Source organism: Ambystoma mexicanum, chromosome 1p (assembly GCF_040938575.1).
Source record: "Ambystoma mexicanum isolate Mex_15411 chromosome 1p, UKY_AmexF1_1, whole genome shotgun sequence".
Classification (NCBI taxonomy): domain Eukaryota; kingdom Metazoa; phylum Chordata; class Amphibia; order Caudata; family Ambystomatidae; genus Ambystoma; species Ambystoma mexicanum.
In genome coordinates this window covers 301261091-301277916 of record NC_090921.1, presented here as the reverse complement: position 1 = coordinate 301277916, position 16826 = coordinate 301261091, and the positions used below count along the sequence as shown (strand labels likewise).

At 44.4% G+C, this 16826-nt stretch overlaps 1 protein-coding gene across 5 annotated transcripts in view; it reads right to left on the bottom strand.

Moving 5' to 3' along the window:
- ABCA7 (ATP binding cassette subfamily A member 7) overlaps window positions 1-16826 on the bottom strand; it is a 2687121-nt gene that overhangs the window by 349316 nt on the left and 2320979 nt on the right. For all 5 annotated transcript variants that reach the window (XR_011303245.1, XM_069647414.1, XM_069647430.1 and 2 more), the window contains one exon: window positions 2722-2842. Coding sequence is in view for 4 of the 5 variants with exons in the window: in XM_069647414.1 (XP_069503515.1) it covers window positions 2722-2842 (121 nt within the window). In the remaining variant the exon portion in view is untranslated. The remainder of the gene's footprint in view (window positions 1-2721; window positions 2843-16826) is intronic.

Here is a 16826-nt window from a genome sequence, read left to right as displayed (position 1 = left end):
TACCAAAAAAAGTGGGCCAGGTTCATGAATTGTATTTGCTACCTTTCACAACAAATTGTCTAAATAGCACCCAGTGCTGTAAACTACTGGCAGCATAGTGTATCAAACTGGCTCATCCACATACTGATCCTTTCATTCCCTGATGTACGTCTTAGTACAACCAAAGTTGCATTGACCCCCAAACGCCTCCATGGTACCTGTTGCCAGATGCAACAAATGTGAAGTCACAAGAAGAATAGATCTCAAGGTCTACAAGTTCACAGGGTATACAGTTGTTTTGTCGCCAGGTTTTTTTTATCAATGAGTTTTTTTAACGGAAAATATTAATTGAAAAAACGAATTGGAAAATATATGGTAAGGGGATAAAAGGAGGTGGGGATAGGGATTAAATAATAGGGAAGGGTGCATACAAGCACATTCTGTGAGGTTTTTCGATGAAACATTTTCATAAAAATACTCACGAGAAGAAGACCTAGTGGTAAAAGAACATAGAACCATCCACAAGAAAGAAATGTGATGGTTTGGCTAAAACCTTGTTGCAACCATACACAAAAAGAAATTCTCCTGATGTGAAACTCCATTATGTTCAATGAAGACATCGAGACTTGCCACGAATGCCACTGTGTTTCAAGCTATGAGACTCCCACCAAATAACTTATATTTGCTGGCAGTTACCAGAGGTTTCTCAAAGTGTGGTTCCCTTTTTATGAACTAGTGAAAGATATAGAGCACCATTTTTATAAGCCTATGCTACTGAACTACATTTCTATATTATGAGCCGTAGGTATTTTTTTTTCCAAGGGTGGAATATGTAGGGAATGCCTTAGTCGGGAAGAGGGTGAAGTACTTGGGAAGAAAGAAAGGAGAGAGAGAGGGAGAAAAACGGCTCGAGTGTCAAAGAGTGTGAGCTTCCATCATGTCGCCAAGGTTGTTTATTTATAGTCTATTGTTAAACCGTTAAAATTCCAGGACTATAAGAACATTTAGCATATGGAATAAGGTGTATATTATGCACAAGAATAGGTAGAAGATTATGTTGTAAATGTGTGGTTCCTGGAAATAAAAATAAAGCTTTTTTAAAAAAAAAGAAAAAAAGAAATGTGCATTCATTCTGTCTCAGTTAGGTGTCAACATAACTAGGGATCCAAAAAAATTAAATATCTCCAGTGCAGCATATCAGAGGAACAACATTTCTACAAATTCTATGCTAGCATTGCAAAAAAGAACCATTTTGGAGTTTATACTGCAAGCAGGTCCAAAGCACCTCTCATGAGTTGGTTTCATTGTGAGGCTACATTACAATAGACTCCTTGGGCAGGAAAATTGTTGTATAATGTGTGTTGTTCTCTTGGAGCAAGTGTGAATTGTGAAAGATTTTCTTTCACACCTCCTCCCTTTTACACAAGTAACTTCAGAGACATACACAAAAAGGCAAAACTTACAAAGCATTTTACAGGGCCTCATTACAAGTATGCCGGTCAGCTCACCGGCACCCTTGTTTCCAAATTGGCAAACTACTAGTTTGCCTGCCAGTGCCACTGCGCCCGACAGGTCTGACCCTGCCGGGCACGCGGCCACGGTAGGTTATCCCCCGTTAAGAACGGTGCCGGTGCGTCCGAGTCCCCACCCCCATTGAGTCTTATGGGAATGGAGACTTACATTTTACCAGCGCCAGACTTCCCGGGCCGCAGGACTTGTAATCTCCCGGTGGCACTGGGAAGTCGGGCTGCGGTAAAACTTAACGAACGCCCGGCGGTAACACGCCGGTAGCACCGGGAGGGTTACCGGCGTAATGAGGCCTTTAAGTCCAGGAAATCAGGTGGGCCATATGTAGTCTATAATTCGGGAGGACTTCAGAAAAGCATCCACATCTGGTGGAGGTACACTGGGATTACCAGCACAAACTGCTGAGCTTTCTGTACAGGGTCCTAGCAGACATTAAAAAGAAAACTAGTGGAGGGAATAAAGGGTCATACGCCTGACAGAACACATTTGTTTGCAAAAAGACATATGTGGCCTCATTCCGAGTTTGCTGGTAATTACTGCCAAATTCGATCGCTGTTACCATCACTTTGTCCCACGCATTTACTGCAGGATTGGAAGTGGTTTTAGGGAGGTGTTAATATCTATCTATTTTCAGAGTCCATAGGACCCCATGGGGATTACGGCAGAAGGAATTACCGCCAGCAAAATTACTGCTGGCGGTAATTCCGCTGATTTTGCCAGTAAGGTGGAGTATTTACCTCCAGCTTTTGCTGGAGCAAAATCCTCCACCTTACCACAAAACTTGTAGTACGTCAGAGCAGTGATGCGGCGGTAATGGAGGTGTTGTCTTATTGCTGCTGCTTTTACCTGCACCGCCGTACTTGTAACAAGCACCAATGTGGTGGAGCCACACTTGTAACATCACCAATACATCTCATGGGGTTTCCTGCATGTCAGTGCTCTTAACAACAAAAGTCTCTTTTATTTTACTCCTCTTCGTATGATTGTGTGTACATGGACGAGAATGGGAGTGTAAGTGCATGTGAAAGTCTGTCTCAGCCTGGGAGAGAAGAAAAAGGTCCATGTGGAGGAAAAGAGCCAGATGAAAAGAAAGGATGAAGGGAAGGGATGAACACAAAAAAGTAAGAAAGAACAGGAATGGAGATAAAGAGTGAGGGAATGATAGGACGCATTAGAGAAAACAAGCTTTGGGAAAGAGGCGAGAGTGCTACTGACCTTGGTGAGGTTATGGAGCACTAGAATATCTGTGTGCACCATCCCTGACATAATACGTCCCCTCTCTCTGGCTACATCCTCATCTTCATCACGTATGGGAGGAAGGTTGACAGAGATGGTCCTAGATGAGGAAAAGAAAGGGACAACATCTGAAGCTGAAGATCCTACTTGTTAACACATCCACGTAGCACACTTTGCAGCAGGAAAAGGAGCCAATGCGCATGCTGAGGGATGCTGCATAGCCCTTCCTGCAGCAGGCAGAACTTCAATTGTGACTTCCAGATGAGACATGGCAGCCCGTTTCAGTAGGTCGGGAACACAATTCTTCCTACAGGAGGAGGGACTCTGGTATCACTACAGAAAAGAAGGAACGCTTGTGCTTGCTGTATGAGGATGAACTACCATACTCTCTAAAAGATGAAGGGCACCAATCTTCGTGGGAATGAGAAACTACAGCCACCTCTTGCAGCAAGAGGAAAGATCATACGCACTATTACAGAATATGAGGGTCCCCAGCTCTGGTTGCAGTAGTTAGGGGGAAGAGAAATATTTCACTTTTGTAATCTCATTGTGGTTGCAATTAGGAAGCTCCAAGGGCAAGAGGAAGCCCACTATACTTCAGACTGTAGCACTATCTTAAAAAGTCCAGGCTGTAGTACAATCTTAGAAAGTGACAACCACTCTACAGATATTTTTCGATATGTCTACTATGAATTAAGACTCTTCTTGTATCTTTCCTTGTATTACAACTCTTGCAGTACAAGATTACATTAAACCAGCTGTGCCAAGTGTATCATATAGCAAGCCGATGTGAATTATTTTCTGATACAAGGTGGTCATTCAAAGATGGAAAGCCAATTACACTCATATTGTACTCTTTCCAAATACCCCTATGAGAAAGGAGAATATGACAAATGGCATCAACATGGTTTCCAGGCTGCCTTGCACAAAATTAAAGAGCATTTTGGGAACATAATGCCACAGATCTTAATATTTGACAAATAAGTTAGTGAAAAAGGAGGCGCATGCTTCAAACATGAAGTAAATAGTGCACACTAGACTTGATGCACATTTAATTTTCTTTTTTTCAACCAACATTTATTGAATTTTTAGGTACAACAGCATATATTAATAAAAACATGTCCCTGTTCATCTCTCTCTATATCTTATTCCTATCCCTCACAGCGCATAGGTTATGATGCATTCGGCTCGCCTACTGGGGAGAATGCCCCTTGTTTACATTGCGTCCTCATAAGCTGTACCAGCCCCCAGTGCGCTGATACTTTGGGGGTACAATAACTTGATACAATCAGCAGCTACCTGCATTAGTAACTGTCTCTGCATTGCTTGAAACCTAGTCGCCTCATTAGTAGATCATAAGTGAATTTTTCCAGAGTCATCCTGGACCCGGTCCTGGATGGCCATCAATGTTGATGGAGGCTCCGGTTTCGTGCACAGTTAAGGGATGTACCATCTGGCAACCCCTATCAACTTGAAATTAAATGGAGGAGCCCCCATATCCTCCCCTGGCTAACTTAAATGTCAGGATGGAGTAAGGCCTAACTTGCCCTATGCTAAGGTGGGATTTCCCTACCTAAAGAAAACTAAGGATAGTCTGTGTCAGTAAGTTCAACTCAAAAGTCTGTGTATTGAAAACCTACACTTGCCCTCACAACTAAATATATATAATGTGCAGGGATGTCAGCATCAAAAGATATAAAGAGGTCTGGGAAAATCTTGACCAGTGCGAACACAGCCCATTGACCTGTTCTTGGGTGGATGACCCCCGGGAGGGTCTCAACCACGCTTTAGCTCTCTATGCTTTCTACAGAGGAGAAATGTCCATACACATCAGTCTTTGTCCCACCCATAGGTAGTCAAGCACCGAAATGGTAGGCAATTCTCCTCTGAACAAGAGTACCAACATAAACCCCAGGGACTCCCAGAACCCCCCTTGTTTTGCTTATTAAGTAGCTTTGGGTTTCACCCTAAATTGCATGGGGAATTCAGACGTGGACCCCTTGCTCACTGTTCTTAGAGAGGCACAGCTCCACCTCACTGATGAGGCCTGACTAGGCCGAAACACGTGTCTGGGGTTGCTGTAGGTACTCTTGTTCAGAGGAGAATTGCCTAGCATTTCGGTGCCCGACTGCCCCTGGGCAGGACAAAGACTGATATGCAGGGATATTTCTCCTCTGTGAAAGGGACAGTGAGCTTAAGACTTGGTTGAGACGCTCCCGGGGGCCTTCCACCCAAAAACAGGTCAATGTGCCGTGTTCGTGCCGGTAGAGGGACTCCCCTACCCCCCCTTGTTTTGCATATTAAGTAACTTTGGGTTTCACCTTAAGTTACCTGGGGAATCCAGACGTGGACCCCTTGCTCACTGTTCTTAGAGAGGCACAGCTCCACCTCACTGATGAGCACGACTAGGCCGAAACAAGTGTCTGGGTTTGCTGTTGGTACTCTTGTTCAGAGGAGAATTGCCTAGCATTTCGGTGCTGGACTGCCCCTGGGCAGGACAAAGACTGATATGCAGGGATATTTCTCCCCTGTGAAAGGGACAGTGATATAAAGACTTGGTTGAGACTCTCCCGAGGGCCATCCACCTAAGAACAGGGCAATGGGCCATCTTCGTGCCAGTAGAGGGACTCCCAGAACCCCCTTGATTATCAAAAGAAATAGTGTTCAAAATAAAGTGTCAAGCTTCTTCTAGCTCTGGGCTTATACTCCGCTTCCCCTTCCCTAAGTTCAGAACAGTTCACCAAATCTCAGGGTTTCTTTCCCCAAGAAGCCAGCTCTTCCAGTTTCAAACTACAATCAGTTCAAATCTCCTGGCTTTCAAAACCGTTCCAGTTCAACTCGTGAATCATCCAGGCTTTTCAATAGTTCACATAGGGTGCTCTCTTTCTGCATGTATCATTCACTTCAGCAACTGTTTCAAAATACAAGCTTCTTTACATTTGCTTTCCTTGGCTCTTTTCTAGCAAGGGTCACTCGGTCTAAGCGCAGTTGTCAGACCATATGGTCCACCCATTACAGGTCACACAACCGATAACCCTACGCACTTTGTTATGCTTCTCTGTATTCGTCAGGTTTTTCCAACACAGGTTTTCCCTCTCTGAATCTGTGTCGTTTGCCAACACTCATTTCAGATTCTCCTTGGCAGTCTCTTGGCTTTACCACAGCATGCATCTCACACAATTCACTCTGTGGTGTTCGCCCTTTTCCAGCACCTTGCTTTTAATTTATTCTTAAGTGCTCATCACTTGCTTTTGTCTTGTGCGGTATTCAAATATGCACATCATATCTTTCAGCTAGTTTGGTATTCAATAATACACTCTCAAAAGTACTTGTAATACCTTGTAACTTGTTTAGCATCCCAAAACAGTTGATTTGGGCTTCCATAGCAATTGTAATAGTGTTCAGTTCATTCAACATTCAGACATGCCTGTTTCCAGCCCCCAGGGCACCTCAGTATGAGTGTTCCCTTCTTTGCACTCACTGGTATGCTGCTGCTCCTACGGGCGTCTCGGTTTTGCTTCCAGGCTTCCTTTCGCTCTGCCTTTTTCTCTTGGGAGCCACAGCGAGCAGCAGTCACCGCTCTGGAATCCTGACGTGCGTACGTCTGCTCTTCCTTAGAGGAAGCTGCCAGCAACCTGCGGCAATCAGGAGGCTTTGGTGCCCCACTGCTCCTGCTCTAAAGACCGGGCAAGGAGGACAGCAGGCTTATTGACCCTCTCACAGCCTGCCTTGGGCCATGGGTCTCTCTCGCACTCCTGCTCAGCATGGCTTCCCTCCAGCCGGTTCCACTTCAGCCCACTCTGCTTCTACAAGCCGCATCCTACTCTTCAGGTAATTTCTCCTTCTCTGCTGGGCAGTCACTATAGCTATGCACCTGGGACTTGTTAAATGGTTGCAGGTGCAAGTCCTTCACTTCAGTTGCCTGACCATGGTTAAGCCTATTAGCTGGACATGCAGAGCTATTACAATTGAGCTCCTCCAAAGCCCTCTTCCTTGTCTCAGTACCAAAGTGGTTTGAATGAATGAAAGTGTGCAAAACATCGTCCCAAAAATAAAGAAAGAAGAGTCATCCACCACACCAAAACCCAGAAAGCTACTTCAAAGGCACTCTCTGTTAGTCCATGTTAACTTGTAATAGACAATCAGTGGATGCTATAGATTTGCTCCTTTCCTCAGGATGATAGCTCAAATTGAATTTTTATTGAGAATTGTGTTGAGTATTTGCATATGTATTTTATTTGAAATTGTTATTAGTGTTTGTTATACGTTTTTATATGTATTGGTTTCTTTTATAAGCATTATAGCTTTTTGCACAACAGATTTAAAAAAGAAACCAATACATATAAAAACGTATAACAAACACTAATAACAATTTCAAATAAAATACATATGCAAATACTCAACACAATTCTCAATAAAAATTCAATTTGAGCCATCATCCTGAGGAAAGGAGCAAATCTATAGCATCCACTGATTGTCTATTACAAGTTAACATGGACTAACAGAGTTCCTACAGACTGTCTTATGCGGATACCTTAGCGATCTCATCTGTCTATTCCCCTTTGATAGATAATTTCTGAGAAGCCAATAACCAAATGTTATATGCTGCAGCTGTGATTACTAAGGAATCAGCTGAATAAATTGTTGACCAAAACCTGTCGCACTGTACACCAAACTCCTATCTGCAGGGCTCTCAATTCGGGACAGTCGGATATGTCTCGATGTCTCTATAGATTGAGTACAAATAAGGCATAAATTGCAATTCACGTGGAATGCCCCTCCAAGCCCCCATGTATTCATACTCCAGGAATATCTTTAGACAGATTTATATGATAAAACGGTGCAACATCGGACAACAGAGCTTAGAAAGATAATTTTGCGATAGCCCTGAGAGATGTCCCTACTTGCTGTATTCTATATACCTCGTCTTGTTTTAGCATGCGGCTATGTTTTGCACTCTATTCCAGTTTCATTATTTGGTTTTATGTTTTTGTTCAAATATGTCAAGCTCATTTTCTTTGGGTATGTCAAGGTCAAGCCCTGGTAAATTCTGGACAACAGTTTCTGCCATGTCTTTGTGTGCCTGGTTGTTCTTAGTGTTATTCATATGGTACGCCTTTAAATTCATAAGCGTTTCCTTATTTTCTTCTCTGTATAACAGCTTGATATATAATTCGCAGCCTGCAATTTTCCAAAGCATGTTGAGGGAGGTCAACGCTAATTTGAGGCGTAAAGCCTCTATTGAAACAGATTTCGGCGAGCCTACAATGGAACGTAGTATTTTGCCTTCAAGTACCTTCAGCCAACCAAAATACTTTTCTGGCAGTGTTTCTAAACCATACAAGGCACAGGGAAGAGGCCTTCAATGGTGCAGCCACATTTCCCGTTAATGTAGTTTTTTTAATCACTTGCCAACGGCCCATTACTTTAACCTGCACAGTGTCTTTTTAAAATGTTATCGATGGATAATAGCGTACAGGGCAACCCAAGCTAGTTATAAAAGTTTATCCCCTCTAGACGCTATCCTCCCATGTACCATTTAAAAGGAGGTCTTCAATGTTTACCCTCCCATTGTCATAACCTTAATCTTTCTAAGGTTTACCCTAAGGACATTTTCTTTTGCATAAGCGTAAATAGCATCTATCGATCTATGAAGACCCACCAGGGTTTGGTCTATGAGGACTGTATCATCTGCATAGGACAACCATCCTATGGGCCTCCCTGCTAGTTTAGGTGGGAACCTCTATGAAGTATATGTTCAAGTCTGAAACATATAATTTATATAGGGCTGGTGCAAGAACACAGCCCTGGTTTTGTCCTAAATTGGTAGTGATGTCATTTGTAAGGACTCCCTCCTGGGAAACTTTAACCGAGACACTAGAGTTAGTATAATGTGCTTTGATGCATTACAGCAAAACGGGGTCAATCACCTATTTTTCCAATTTACTCCACAGGCAATCCCAGATGACATAATTGAACGCTGAGGAGTAATCAATAAAGCATAGATACAGGAAGTTGTTAAGCGTGCAAGTTGTCTCTGCCACCAACATCTCTAAGGCACATATACTATGTGTAGTACTTCAGCCTTATCTAAAGCCCGTCTGCTGCGGGCACAGGAGATTTTTATTCACAGCCCATTCATTTAGTTGTTTTAATAGAATGGTAGCAAAACTCTGTCCACAATGGGGCCAACCCTCTGCAAGGCAGAAGTAACTGCCAGGTGTCTAGTAGAATGAGCCCCGAGACCTGCATGCACTTTCTTGTTGGCAAGATTGCAACATTTAGAAATGAAAAGGACAGTCACACAGCTGGTCAGATAGCACAGTGAGTTTAGTGCTCGCCCAGATATCTGTGCGCAGATTGCTGTGGCAGGATCGAATTTCGAAAGGGTCAACTCAGCCTTTCATCCTTCTGAGGTCGATAAATTGAGTACCACTCTGTGGGATAATATCTTCTGTTATTTCAGCATTCTGAGACCTATGGGTGTGTAGCGCTATATAAGAACTACATAATTATTATGACCTGTGCAGCATTCCAACCATCCAGCCATCAACTTTTGGTTTTGCTCTACTCACCCTGAGAGGGACAAGCATGCCCAGGCGTGGAGCTGAGCCTGCTGGGCCTAGATATCCAAGTTACTCCTCACTGAGGATGCCCAACAAAGCCAAAACATGTCTGGGGATTTTTGTGGTCTTGTGCAGAGACGGGATGTGACTTAGCAGTTTGGCCTGGACAGCCCCTTTTGAGGTAAATCCAATCTTGATTTGCATGTGGTCTTTCCCCTTCTGTGATGGTTTGGCAGGCTGAAAAATGATGGTCTGGAGGGTTGCCCAGAGCTGTGCCCGTGGTTATGATTTATTCAAAACCTTCCAGCCATCAACTTTTGATTTTGCCAAGGTCTGTTTGGTAACATTCCTGCCAGCCTGAGTACCACAAAGAGCTTGTCATATTTTTTCTCGTCGCAGAGACATAGTAACAGAGACCCCCTCTTAGGGACGGAATACAAAACCTCCCTCCAGTCTTGGATGGATGAGGGGCAGGGCTAAAGACTGGATGATGGATCTTCTGTGATAGGTGAAAGCCTGACACAACCTTGAGAAGGCTAGTTTCATCCACAAAGCCATGTTTTAATTAGAGAAGATGATGCAAGAGCGTTCACACGCAAACTCCCAGCTCTTCGTTTAATAAACAGGTAGCATTGGAATAGACTAGCGGCTCTTGGAAGCCAATATATCCTCTGTTTGCAAGTTCCCAGATGTCGGTGGGATTCACGCTTCCAAGGTCTTTCTTTGGAGCAGCTGTTTCTTGTTGCAAATTCCTCCTTTCTAATCTTTTCCAGACTGTTGACATCTTGCGATCTGCAAACCTATTGAAATCGTGGCTTTGGAACAGATGTTTTTTTAAACTGCTGTTTTATTGTGTTTTTTTAAGAAATACTGGTTTTTATAATTTGGTGAATTTTAGTAATTTGGTCTGTTGTAATTTGTAGAATTAATTTTTCCCATCAAAGGACCCATGGAGGAGCCTAGCCTTCACATTAGGAGGAAACCTAGACGTTCACATCCAAGAATGATGCCTCAGTACAGTCTCCAAGCCAATGGAGCAGACTGCACAATCTGCAGTTTCTAACCTATACTGCAGGATCTGTATAGCAACTTCATTACCATTGTTAACCAGATCTGACAACCCCAAGCATTTCTGCTGCTTCCTTGACCACATCCCAAAGAGTGTGAGAGTACCTACGCCAGGGTACAGGATGTATTAACAGTCACAAAACAAGGCTTGGCAGAGGTGAAAATTATATGGTCAAGTATATCCAGCTACTTTTTCTTTACACCAAGTGGGAAGGAGGGAAAGTGGAGTGCCTTTGTTTCTGCCATTTAGGCCTGAACCACCAGGCTCTCCGGGTATCCCCCCCTTTACTTTGCCAGAAAGACACCTTCAACACTTACTTCTTATACATTGACTTGGTCAGACATTTGCTTCCTCGTGCATTTACTTCTTACCTCTAGTTTGTCTGTATTTGGTGAGAATGGATATAGTGAAGTTTTCTGTAAGGTTAGTGTTTGGGTTAGGGGGAAGAATTTGGGCTAGAAAAGTAGGGAGTACATAGGGTCTCCCCCTGTAATAACAAAGTGAATGTATGGCAGTGTGAATACTGAAGAACTAAAGTCATACATCTGACTCTCTGGTCAGAAAGGATAGACAATTATTTTTAGACAGATCCACGTCAATGGAGATGGACAAGGTAGGCTTGAGCCAGATGAAGATGAGACGGTCTGAAATGGCAGAACTGCATGACAGAAGCACCTCCATAGGAAGGTCCAGCTCCAAAGTTGGTAAGGTCATATTTCACTTTCTTCACAGAGCAGAGATTCCCAGACAGTCAACTGAATTAGTGATGATTTTCGGAAAGGATACCCTGAATTTCCCATATGCGGATGCCTGTGTGAATTCAAGTTCAAGCGAGGTATCAAGGCAGCTGGCATCCTGTAAGTCAGTAGATCAGTTGGTCAGACCTCCAGGTAAATCTTCAACTTTCCTTTTTTCCATGGCTTTTATAGCCTGGAAGAGATTGAGTCACCTTCTTCATCAAAAGTATGTCCCCATCCTAGAGGGGAATTCAGACAGGTATTCAGACCTGCTGGGCGTGACAAATCTCGGGCTCTCTCGAGCCTCTGAGGGGACAAACAGGGTACATTCTGAAGCCGAGGTACTCTGATGCGGAGCAGAGTGGCGAGGAAAGCAGTGGCCATAGGTTGCTGGCTAAAGAGGTGCCTCTTCTGCCTGAGAAGGCGCCGGAGGCCTTGCCCCAGCATCGGAGGCAGGGCCATAGACATAGCCGCTGGCAACCAGGGAGTTGAAGAAAGTGTGAATTTTCCACTGTACCAGGGTAGCGGAACTGGTGGAGAAATGGTACCTGCAGTAAGATAGGTGGTGATTCTTCTAAGCCTGAGGCTAACTCATGAAACACTTGTGTACAGGCGTGTTATACATGACTTATCATATCATATAATATCATGAAGCGGGAGGGAGTTACTGGGAAAGTGGGTCCTTCTGTGGCACTTTCTTCTTTTTGTCTTGCTTATTTTGTCTTGAGTGAGACTCCTCATTTTCACTGGTGCTTTTAACTGGTGGAGGCGTGTCTTTGGAGGCAGGAGTTTCTAAGGAAGCTTAGGGTTATAGTATGGGTCTTCCTGATCTTGTAAAGAGAGGTGAACACCTCTGTGGCATGTTCCCTTAAGGTGCATTGCATTTACTGACAGGATCAACATGCCTCAGTATCATGATCAGGATTCAAGCACCAAAGCCAACACTTGGAAGGGTCAAACACAAGCATGCAATTTACACAGAACCTGCAGGGCTCAACATCTGAAGATCAAATTCCCTACCTCCCGGTATCCATCTTTCTGATGGATGTTCATCCCACTGATTCCTCATCTATGATATGAATCTCCTAACGCAGTTGCCCTATGGAAATGATTCCGCCACAAGGGGGTGCAGCGAGGCTCTGTCCGCCATATCTATGTGCCCTGCAGCAGACATGATGTCAGGCCCAGTATATATTGGAGGTGTCACACTCTGTGACCTTAGTTACACCCTTTTTCCCTAGCACTCCAAAGCCAATACACCACAGAACCAAGGAGTACTAGCTAGAGGGGCAGGTTGGGAGGGTAATGAGGAATCTGTGGGAGGAACATCCATCAAAAAGAACATTACTGAGAGGTAAGTAATTTGTTCTTCTAATGGATTCTTTCTTCCCACGGATTCTTCATCTATGGTAGACTCCCTTAGCAGTACTTTGATCTGGAGGACAGAGGAACTCAAAAACACCACTTAAACCCGAAAACTCAGAAGGACAGTTCTACCAAAGCGAGTGTCCTGCACCAACTGGGAATTCAAGCAGTAATGTTCTGCAAATGTGTTGAACAGGGACTTCAAGTTGCAGAGCCAAGGTTGCAGCCAGCCCTCTGGTTGAATGATCCCCTCATGCACATCCTTACCAGTCAAATCATAGCATTCCAAAATGCAGTGGATGATCCACCTTGACAGGGTCTGTTTGGTCACAGCCCTGCCAGCACAGGAACCAGCATAAGCTACAAAAAGTTGGTCATCTTCCTTGGTCTCACTCGTTCGAGAGACGCTATAGCCGATGGCCGCACCGGGTCCAGCTGATGGAATTGTTCCTCTACCTTGGAAGGATGAGGCACAGGAACAAATACAGGAAGATGGCTCTTTTGAGAGAGACAGAAATCTGAGACCACTTTCAGGAGGAAGGATGGCTTCACTCTCAACATCACCTTCTCTTTGAAGAAAACTAAATGGGAAAGTTTAACAGATAATGCCTGTAGCTCATTCACACGCCATGTAAAATCACCTTAAGGGCGAGTAATCTTAAAGAACCAGAATGTAGAGACTCAAACGTAACTGTTACGCTCACCTGGCTCCCACAGGGGCGTCGATCGGACCCGGACAGCTGCGACCTCCTCCAACGTGAAGCGTAGTGCAGAGATGACAGACTGGACTGGACCGCCTAATCTCGTCTGCTTGACCCGCAGAGGTATTCTCCTGCAATGGATTTAACCACCCGTGGATTTTAGTAATGGCAACCCACTGTTCTCCCGACTAATCACCACCGATATTCACTTTCAGTAAGCTCACCTTATGTTTGTAAATGATGAGCTCTCCATCCAGCGTGAAATGCAGGGGCGCGTATATACCAGTTACTTCACTGGTTTGAAGGCGTAGGAAGAGTTCCGGATGAATATTGACTCTGAGGTTCCAGGCGGGAACCCGTAAGTATAAAGTTCAAAGAGTTCAATATGTCCGATGTTCACTCTTGTACATTCCTTTCTTGTGTTGCAGCTGGGTCCAAGGGAAGATTGTCTTGTGGCAGCTGATGGTATTCAGGTAAGAGTCTGTATTACCCAACACTGTCCGGCAAAAGATGCGTGTGTTTAAATTGCTGGTTTCTGTCTCCTTACAGGTGCGGCGTAAAAAGTTGCGGTTTGTTACAGAATAATGCCTCCGGTTGTTAATCAGGTAAGTCTATGGTGGAGAGGTTGTATTTGTTGGCTCTCTCGGCTCACCTTATGTTTCTTTTGTCCCCTAGATGGTGGAATTTGGCGGAGAAAATGATGGAGGCTGCGCCGGATCGAAAAATGCTGTGAGGACTGGTGAGTGATGCGACACGTGTAGAATAATGTATTTTTCAGTTCAAAGACGTGATGATCCGGAATTCAGGTAAGGATTGAAATAATATCTGTTTTCTAACCTTTCCTTCTTCTTTCTTCTATTGCTAGGAGCTCTGGATTAGAGACGGGCGTGGCTGAAGACTGGATGCTGACTGCAGGCACGGTGAGCGTCACGCTGCTGGATGCAGAATAACGCAAAGCATGTGCTGCTGTTTGGGCGTGGTTTAAATAGCCTCCAAAGTAGTTCCAGGTAAGAAGTCCCTAGAACCACACCCGAGTAAAAAATAGTCCCTGTAGTAAAATAGTCCCATCCAGGCCTCACGTTGGCTTGGATTCATTTGCAGCATGGTCTGCATGAGGTAAAGTCTATGAGCCTGGCGCCTAAGGCGCCAGGACTGAACCTAGACAGCCCTCAGCCGGGGCTGCTGGGGTTTTATTAAATATCTGGATGCCTGCTCCCGGGGCTGATGGACTTGATCCGGATGCCCGGGGGTAGGCATCATGACAGTAACACCCAAATGAAACCTTAACACTGAATTTAAGTCCAATGCTGGATAAACAAACTGGTATGGAGAAATCTGATGACACAGTCCCGAAAAAATGTTAGGACTGTGGGCAACGCGAAAAACTAGCCATAATACAGGGGGGCTCTCAAATACCAAAACAGCAGCAAGATAACAGGCCACGGACCTTTGACAAGGTTTAACAACAGAGCAAACACCCTGACGGCAGTAAACAAACACTGGCTCCTTCCAGCCTGCTGGAGGGGACTGCCGTTTGATTAATGATTCATGCCATCAGGGCAGTGAATAAAACAAACATATGCACATATTAAAAAAACAATGCCTTCAAAGTTTTAAAAATGGGAATTTTGAAGCCCATTAATTTGCACATTTTACATTTCAAAATTACTTTTAACGTGCTGTATTTTTTTTTAGGTGTAGCCACAGTTTACTACAATAAAAATACAGAGTGCACCCATCATTTAACCCACAAATATAAGAGTGAGCTGCTGTTTGAGAGCCCTTGCTTTTGTCAAAATGACCTAGGTCAAAAGGACTGAGTACCAAAAGCCTTACCCCCGATTTGTTTGCATATGTATATGTGGGGGGGGAGGTGTTGGGGAGTGGTAAAGTTAATAGAAAATGTATAGGCGTAAGGTGGGGGGTCTCCCCGCACATATATATATATATATATATATGTGAAACAAATGGGGCGGGGGGAACAGACTTTTGGTATTCAGAGGTTTCAACTCGGTCATTTCACGCAGATCCGGGGGATAAGGCGGTGACCAATCACAAACACTTTCTACTTATGCAGAAAAAACTAAAACTAAATAGTACATGTAAGGTGGCAACATCTAAAAAGAGGGAGAGAAAGAGAGAAGAAGATAAAACAGAGGGAGGTAGGGTAAGAGAGAGAGGGACAGAGACATATCAAGAGCCACAGAAAGAAGGAGAGGAGAAAAAAGTGATTATGTATGTGACAGAGAAGGAAAAACAGACATTTTAGACATCTGCCAACAGGGATGTAAGCAAGAAGCAGTGTTATATGGTGTGGGCATTAGGGCACCATTCTATTTTGGGTGTTATGCTGTCCCTTTTTGAGGGACCCTAAACTGGTTTCTTTTTCCCCTTGAGTTCTATAAAACCTCTGTTCTCTTTTTACATGATAAGAGGGACTTTTACTGCAAGCCATTTTAGTGTATCTGGCTGTTCCCCCTGACCTCATGATCCCCTCCCCGGGCCCACTCCCTGTCCCTGTCCAGCACATACCCGCTTCAGCCAGCAGTCCCCTCTTCCCCAGCCTGCCCCCCCTCCCACCTGCCCATCTCAGCCACTGGCCTCTTCTTCCTCCAGACAGTCTGGCTCTGCCATCCAACCTTCCTTGCGGAACGACAAGCACACATGGAGGACTTGGGTAGTCACTCCAGCAACTTGCACCTAGAATGTTCCTGACAATGGGCCAGGTATTGCACCCATATGGGCATGGGGGTGGCAATGTATCGCACTTAAAATGCATTTTGAGAATATCATGCTGATCGTGGCGTAGGAGGACAACTATGCCCTTCAGCCCCCTCGCTCATGTTGGGCACGGCAGATAATTCTAAAGCACAGGATGGTGGGCCAGGCTGCCACATGTAATGATGAAACAGGGTCCTTGTTTTCACACTACAAGGAACTAGGGATAGCTAAGAACCTCTCAGATGGTGAGTATTATGCACTCAAAGCACTTGAATCGTCTGTGAGACGCAGCAATGCTCCTGTAAACAGATGGAAGCCAGGAATGAGTCACTGTTGTTTGTACAGCTAACCCATTTCTCCCCTCATAAACTACACCTTTGTAACTTAGTGGGGGGCACAGCTTCACGCCACACACTCTGCACACGCATACTACTTGAACACTATTGCACATCACCTCTTCCATAAGAATGAAGCTACTATTAACGACAAATATTCGATCTGTAGCTGATCACATAACTCTCTATAGCCTCAAACACAATCCTCCCCTTAGTCCATAGTAATCCTCCACTGCGCCCATACACACTCCATTTAGACATGGGTGACTACCAAGGTCTTGGCCACCATTGCATCATTTTAATGGCTCAAATTCACACACGCATAATAGCACATCCCAAACTCTCCCAAACATTTGGACTCCGGTCCATCCGAGGGCGTTCAACCAAAAGCATGTTGGCACCATAATTATGGTGAAAGGCACTATAACAAATGACAAAATGAATGAAAAATATGGTCCCCATGGTACATCATATGGCTCCCGAGACTGGTGCTTTTTAAACCCCCCGTTTTGGCCCTAGTTACATTTTATCACCCTGCATGGTTCTTAGGGAATAGGATGGTAACAGCTGCAGTTTAGTTTTGGCTTCAA